Genomic DNA, 8164 nt, shown 5'->3' on the forward strand with positions numbered 1-8164 from the left:
AAAGCCTGTAAATAAATAAACCTCCTTCCAATGTGCATGACAAAGAGGTTTCACGTTGGTGCGGGAGCTAATGGTTGGTTGGCCATTTCTTGCATCTCTTATGGGTAGTGAGATCTTCTGTTCTTCTAGAATAAGAAATTCTTATTAAAACAAAAAAATCCATCAGGACAAAGTCAAGGTTATTCTCTGTGGAAGAGAGCTTGGCTTTCAGATAAGCTATGTAATTCCCAGGGGCTTCTTGTCATTTTCAGACTTACTAACCTGTTGAGAAGCTCTCTTCAATTGATAGCACAGATCTTGGATAGAACTTGGACAGATCTGGAACTCCTTTTTAGGAAGAGGTGGCTCAAGAATGTATTGAGCAGAAGTGAAATAGTTCTTTGGCTACATGGGCTACAGTATAAATTAACTTCAGCTCCTCCTTGGTCAAGACATCAATATGTGCTTTATTTTAAATCCTTGGGGTTTTTTTATCATCAGTAAAGGGCTCCTCTCTTAGTGCTCTCAGCTTGTCAGTTTAATCAAATGAAAGGAACCTAATTCCAGAATAGTTCAAGTCAAGAAACTTTTCCAGGTCAAGAAACTAGATATAGTATTGTTTTTTGCTCTCAAGTTAGGACTGTCTACACTGGAGCTGCTATTATGCCCACTATGCATGCTGAAGGCTCTTGTGACTGATGATCCTTTTACAGACCACCACAGTGAGGGAAGTCATCAGAGAAGACTTTCAGAGTAGTAGTCGTTCACGCCTTTTTTTTTTTTTTTTTTACCTCCTTCCCTCCCTCACCAGTAGCAGAATTCAGTCCATAACCCTGTATTTTCTCTTGGATTTCCTCTACTTGGGGGAAGCTGAAAATTCATCTTGGATATTGGAAGAGTGTTAGCCTTCAATTTGTGTGTGTGCATTGATACAGTAAATCACCTAGACTCTTTCTCTTTGATGGAGAGAATAGGACAGATACTTGCACTCCAAAGTGTTTTGACTTGGGGATGCCTGTTTTTCTTCCAGAAAGACTTCAAGCAAAGGCTGGTTCCATAATTTGTTAGCCATATTTTCATATTTAAAAATGTGTTGGGTTGCTGCTCACAGATCAATTTGCTTTCTCTCAAAATGTTGTTCTCCAATCTAGCACTTAAATTACTGTTTAATCGAAATGATACCATGATGTCTGAGGCCAACAAAGCTGGCCTTATGCTGTAACTTTGGGTGATGTACAACCAGTCACCAAGCTCCCAAGGTGTGAATGTTTGGAAGCCAGCATGGAATCACCAATGGTTGTTTATAACCAGACTTCTTAAAAATCATCTGTGCATTTGTGCTCCTCAGCAGTCTTTCCATCTTCTTAATTATCCTATCTACAGCTTAGGACTAAAGGAGGTGGCAGGAGTAACAAATATGACAGAGGGCTACATGCCACTTTGAAGTCTCCTTAGGATTGGGGGGGGATAAGGGTTGAGAACCCTCTTACAAATGCTGCTGACTCCAAGCTGTTTTGTGAGTGCATTTTATGAGTTAATATGTAAAGATCATTGCCGAAAGCTCTGATTGACCTATTATGCTCTTTGTTTAATTGCTACAAATAGTAATACCATAGTATGATCACTGATATTGTAAGGGGAAAACTACTTGCTTTCTTCATCTAGATGTCTGTGAGGTCCGTCCAGTTAGCTGAAACAAGCTTTCCATGCAATTTCCATGCAATTTCCATGCAGTGTTTGTTTTATTGCATAAACATATTTGCCTACATTTTGAGAAACAACATAGGCAATAACTGCAAGTGATGTAAAATATGGGCACTGCAATCAGCTTAAAGTCCTTTTTCTATGATTCTGATGGTTTTACGATGGAACTTCTTTGCAGGGACTCCTTGTTCAGAGAGAGAAATCATCACTATGACTTACTAATAATATCTGGATATATCTGGAAGTGTGTGTGTATATATATATCTTTGCAGCATAAGCAGCCAGTCAAATCACAGTACACTCTAACTCCTGTCTGTATTGTTGAAGTCAATGAAAAAAATGCAGATGGGGGAAAAATTAGATGGGTTAGTTTGCCCAACAAGAGTTGACACGTTTCCACTTTAAAGACTAACATACATAGAGGGAGGAGACACAATATAATTTAATTTGAATAATTGGTAATTGGTTGGGGCTTTTTGTTGTTTTTTGGGGGGCTTTTTTTGTGGTTTGTTTTTTCTTCACCCCGAATAAAACCGAGTTTCTCCTCTAGCCTTGAAGGACCTGCAGTTGGAATTACTCTCTGTATGCTCTTCTAAGATAGCTGAGCAGTATTTGTCAAGTCTTTTGACATATCAGCTAAAAAGAGGTAACAGAGTAGAGAGGGCAAGAGGCTGCCATTTTGAACCTCAGTGTATTTGAGTAACTTAAATCCCTAATTGTTGGTATATTGTCTTGGTTTTGCAATAGGATTAATTTGTATTTTGTTTGTGTTGTTTTAATAGGTGATGCGGATGACGCTGTCAACACTGAATTGGCGACGGCGGGAAATGGTGAGGTGGTTGGTAACATGTGCAACAGAAATAGGTATGTTCTGAGATGCTTCTCAAGGGCTCCTGCCTTTTTGTCAGCTAATCTTAGAGGGCTTGATCTTGTTTGTCAACACCCAGGCTCTGCAAATGTCTCCCACTTTCTGTTCATCTATAAAATTCCTTTGGTTAGAAGACATTAATTATGGCAATGATGAGTGGGGTTTTTGAGCATGTAATAGAATAGGCACAGGCCAAGTGAGACAATAGTTGAGTAATGCAGTGTGACTTCTTTCCTCTGCAAGGTAGGGATGTGCATAACCTCATGGGAAATACCCCAGATTTCCCCTTGTCCCCTCCATGTTGGGTTTGGGTTTGAGGCTGCAGCAGAGAAAAGGCTCATGGTTATAGGCTGTTACACTATGCTACAACTTTGCTTGCTTTGAAAGGTGAGGTTCCAAAAGACTGGTGAGAGCACTATCTGGTCAGCTGTGGGGAAGAGGAACCAGAAAACAGATGAATGAAATGCTGAGGATGCCTCCCACTGTGTGGCAGACAAGATCTCATGAAGGGGTTCTCATTGCTTGTTGTTTGTTTTCTTGTTGTTGTTTTTTTTTTTAAGCCTCTGGGTAAATCCAAGCTTAGAGTGTAATGCATCTTTGTTATGTGGCTATGGCATTGTGCAGGCCTCTCGTCTGCACTGGAAAGCAAACCAAACACTAATGCGCCCATCCTTAACCACGTAAGGTGAAAATAAAGTGGGAGCAGAAGTAGCCTCATACTTAGAGGATAGCAGTGGGAGAATAGTGCACTCAGCAGGACATTATGTTCATTTCTGGGCTTTGCCATAAATTTCTTGTGTGTCTTGATGAAGTGTCCCTTAGCTTCTGTATTCCAATTTACCATCTGCAAGATGAGGATACAGAATCTGAAAGTGAAGATGAGAGCATTAAAAACTGTGTAGCTTTAAAAAAAAAAAATAATCAGCAGCTGTGGTAGTGAGGACAATATAAGTACTATGATAAGGGAGCAATTTTAATTGTCACTAAAGGTATTTTTGGAAAGTATTCTTCCCTACTGTATTTACTCCTTTTTCATACATCTGAGTTGGATTGTATCACATAGATGCTTCTTGAGTTTCAGAACTTCAAAGAATTGCTGCTGCTTATTCTCTGGATTAGTTTATTCTTTGCTTTATGCTTAACTGGGAAATTAATGTTGTCAGTAGCATGGGAAAATACAACTTGCCTTTGTACGCCTTCAGACAGAAAATGGTTTGTATCTGCAAATTTTCATGCAGTGTTCTTGTTTTATTGCTTTTATATCTTTGCTAAGGTAATTATTACTGAGGCTATCTTGCAGATATTAGTGCCTGGGTATTATTTTGTGCAGTTACATATTGGCAAATAAAATGCTGGTTTTAATACTGCTTTAAATTAGTTTACATATTCTAATAGAAGCATCCCATAAAGAACCTTTAATGTCATGCAAAGTACTCTTGAGACTTAATCAAGTTGATAAAACAAGGAATCTGTTTATTTACATGAAGATCTGGTATTTTCTGACTATGCTGAATTTTTGCATGAGTGAAGGGGTGCACAGGAAACATCAGTCCTACAGAGAAAAGGACCTCTGAGTGTGGTTTAGGTGGGCTCACAGATGTGTGTAAACTGCCTCTAGCAATAATAAGACACTCTAGTTGGCTATAAGATTCAATTTATGGAACCCATTAGTCACTGTTTCTCCCTTCTTCCCCCCCACCACACACACGTACCAGGAAGTGATACTAAGGAAAATATCTATTTCAGATAATATCCAGTAGTGCATATTGCTCAGAGTATTTCCCTAATAAGGATCTTGATGTTCAAGTGCATATGAATTTGATACAAGATGTATCTGAAAAGCCTGTTGGGAGGGGGTGGGGGTTAGGATTTTTTTTTTTTTTTTTTTTTTAAGGTGTGCTTAGTATTAAATGCCATGGTGTTCTATTAAATGAGACATTTAGCATGCTTTCATATTCTTTTGTGCATGTGCTGTACCTTGAGATGCACATTGATAAAAGAAGTTAAAATTGCCTTTAAAGTGTTCAGTGTGAGGGCTGCTTTTGAATGATGTGATGAGACCAAATGAGCCAGAACTTGTTATCCAAATTGTCTTAGATAACAAGTAAAACAGCTCAGTTGTTACACCAGGAGATAAAAGCTTATCTTGCAGGCTTTTTTGTTATTATCTGCATTTTGGTGATTGCTACAGAGTTTGCACAGTAGCCTTTGTTTTAATGTCCTTTTCCAGCCATGTTATCTGGTTTAGCCCTTCTTGCTGAAGCACATCTCCTTGGATGTACTGGCAACCTCTTAGACTTTGAAAATGTAGTCTTTTGCTGAACATCTGTATCTGCTAGGTTTTATCAGTTGTGGCTAATCCTTTCTTTCTCTCCCCAGGTGTTTATGCACTGGATAGTATCATGCAAAACTGGTTTACACTTTTCACTCCAACAGAAGCCACTAGTATTGTTGCTACAACAGTGATGTCCAACAGCACCATTGTCCGTCTGCATCTGGACTGCCATCAGCAGGAGAAGCTGGCCGGCAGTGCTAGGACACTTGCTCTACAGTGTGCCATGAAGGATCCTCAAAACTGTGCCCTCTCTGCACTGACCTTATGTGAAAAGGATCACATAGCTTTTGAGACCGCTTACCAAATTGTTCTAGATGCTGCTACAACTGGCATGAGCTACTCGCAGCTTTTTACTATAGCACGATACATGGAGCACCGTGGTTACCCCATGCGGGCCTACAAGCTGGCCACTTTGGCCATGACGCATCTCAACCTGAGTTACAATCAGGACACACACCCTGCCATTAATGACGTTCTGTGGGCATGTGCGCTCAGCCACTCCCTTGGGAAAAATGAGCTAGCAGCTATAATACCTCTGGTGGTCAAAAGTGTCAAATGTGCAACAGTACTGTCAGATATTTTGCGTAGGTGTACTTTGACCACTCCTGGCATGGTGGGACTTCATGGAAGGAGGAACTCTGGTAAGCTCATGTCACTGGACAAAGCCCCTTTAAGACAGCTCTTGGATGCCACAATTGGAGCCTACATTAATACAACTCATTCGCGTCTCACTCACATCAGCCCACGACACTATAGTGAGTTTATAGAGTTCCTCAGCAAGGCCCGAGAGACCTTCTTAATGGCTCATGATGGACACATCCAGTTTACACAGTTTATTGACAACCTAAAACAAATCTACAAAGGCAAAAAGAAACTGATGATGTTGGTTCGTGAGCGGTTTGGTTGATGAAAATGCGTGGGGGGGGTGGTTTGTTTTTACTTGAGCCTGCCTTTGTATCCTTTTGAACTTAAAGAAACAGAGCCACACTGGTATTATATGTGTATAGTTATATTGAGTTTGCAAACTAAACTGTCATGTTGTGAAAGTTTGTGTGTTTAATTTTTTTTCCTTTTTTCTGTTTTGTGTGAGAGAGAGGTTAAAAAAGGTTTAGTTTACACTGAGTATATGTTGTCAAGTGGCAAAAGCCCACATCGCTCTCCTGTTCTTTCTGTATATGTTCACAGCCTCAGAAACAAACATATATTGCAATGGCTTTAAAAACCAAACAAAACACCTCCATCCTGTGATAAGTACCTCGAATGGATTCAGCTTTACTCCTTTGTAACTCATCCTTACATTTCAGCATATTTAAACAAACCAACAAATGAAATACTAATAGTTAAAAGGCTGACCACGTGGCTTTGCAGTGCTGTTCATCCAGAAGCATGGCACACGATGCTTGTGCATGTGGAAACTTAGCGACTGTCAACATACATTCTCAGGGATTTATCAAAACAAATTTAAAAAAGAATGAGAGCATTTATTGTACTGTATATATATTATAGTATATGTCTGAATATTGAAAAAATATAACATTAATTTATTAAAAAAAATCTATGTAATGCAAAATACTTGAAGCTGCAGTAGCTTGGTTTTAAACAAAAAAGAAAACCTATTCGAAGGACTAAAGTGCGCCTTGCTTCAGGGTTGGCTCAGGTGGTGAACTATATGCTGGGCATCTATGCAGAGCCACCTTTTGGATTGCATGGTTGGACTGATACCTATTGGGGGAAATTTTATATATATATATTTATACAACCCGTGTATACATATATATGTATACACACATGCTTGTAACAGGCACTATAGTAAAGAGGGACAACAAAAAATACACAGCCAGAGCAGCAAGCCTTAGCATTAAGAATACAGTATGCCAGAATCGGGGTTTGTGCCTCCTAGCCTAGGAAACTTAAAGAAATATCCTTTTTGACACAAAACGCAAAATGATTGACATGATACATTACGCCTTTGCAGTGAGCTAATAATAAGCTAACCTTTGTGCACAAATATATATATTATATATATATTCTGCATAGGTATTTTGACTTTGTGCAGGACAGAAAGTTGTGTAGGTATGACTGTTCTACTTTTCCGTTTGTTTTTTTTAATATATTTTATTTTCTCTAGAATTACTCAGACAAAAGCAGCCTTCTATCTTGCCTTGTCTTAATGCTTTAAAATAACCAAACTGGAGATCTAACTACCAAACCGTTCATTATATTATTAAATACCAACTTTGGTTACAGTATAGTGTCTTTACTTTAGCTGATGGTTCTGTATCCTTGTGCTTTTTAAAACAGTTTTTATGTTTTGGTGCAAAAGTTGTCCAGTGTCTCTTGTTCCCTTTATTAGAGAACATGCTAGAGGTATGTTTGTAGGTATTTTTGTTTAGAAAAACTATTTCATGCTCTCCATTTTATTTATTATAATAGGTAAAAAGGTTGTACTTCATCACCCATGTAAACATGTTCATGAAGTTGAAAGTAATTAAGATTTGATACACTGATATCAATTTATTTATGTAACTAAATCACTGTTTTATAAACTTGTTAATGATCAACAATTTTTTTGTTTTGATTAAAATTAGTTTTTTGAAAGTTGATTCTGCCTCCTTTATGGTGTCTGTTACTGGAGTTGAATTGTGTATGGATAGTTCATAGATCTTAAATGCCCAGCTTGCAACTTTGGTGCATTATGGTGATAAGCAATATGACCACCAAGACCAGGAAAGAAATGTTTTGTTCCTCAAAAATCTGCTGAGGAATGGTAGTGTTCACAATTGCAACAGCTCCTTCGCTGGTGGAAGAAGATCTGGTGCATCAGAGGGACCAAATGCTGCCTGCGATTGAAGATGTGTGGTATATACAACAAACCATAAGCCTTGACATATTGCCCTGGTGGGATGGAAGAGTGTGTGGGGGCATGTTCCCACTCAGTGGATTATTTGGGTGACCATGAGAGTTGAGATGTGCTACAAATATATACAAGGACAGTTCTTGCTGTTCTTTGGCTTTTCTAAAGCATTTTGTGTATTCTGAATTGTGCAGCTCACTCCACCCAGCATGGAGTTCCTGCTCACCAGCTGACAGCCAACATTTCTGCTTTTTTGGAGCCTTTGCTCTGTAAGATTTGTGTAAGTTTTCCAGCCCTCAGTGAATAATGGGATACGGCATGGTTGAAAATTGAAGAGGAGCTTTCTGCTTTACCAAGATCTTTATCATCTTAGGTATGTTATATGATGTCATATTTGACTACATGATCTGAACACCTTCGCTTT

The 8164-nt window shown here is 38.8% G+C and overlaps 1 protein-coding gene across 1 annotated transcript in view; it reads left to right on the forward strand.

The window, feature by feature from the left end:
* The window catches only part of LOC127028970 (zinc finger SWIM domain-containing protein 6-like), a 117489-nt gene extending 111683 nt beyond the window's left edge, over window positions 1-5806 (forward strand). The window contains 2 exon segments of the mRNA XM_050914648.1: window positions 2466-2547; window positions 4931-5806. Coding sequence (XP_050770605.1) covers window positions 2466-2547; window positions 4931-5793 — 945 coding nt within the window. The 3' untranslated portion in view covers window positions 5794-5806.
* Window positions 5807-8164: the final 2358 nt, after the last annotated feature.

This window comes from Gymnogyps californianus, unplaced genomic scaffold (assembly GCF_018139145.2).
Source record: "Gymnogyps californianus isolate 813 unplaced genomic scaffold, ASM1813914v2 HiC_scaffold_52, whole genome shotgun sequence".
In the NCBI taxonomy this organism is placed as follows: Eukaryota; Metazoa; Chordata; class Aves; order Accipitriformes; family Cathartidae; genus Gymnogyps; species Gymnogyps californianus.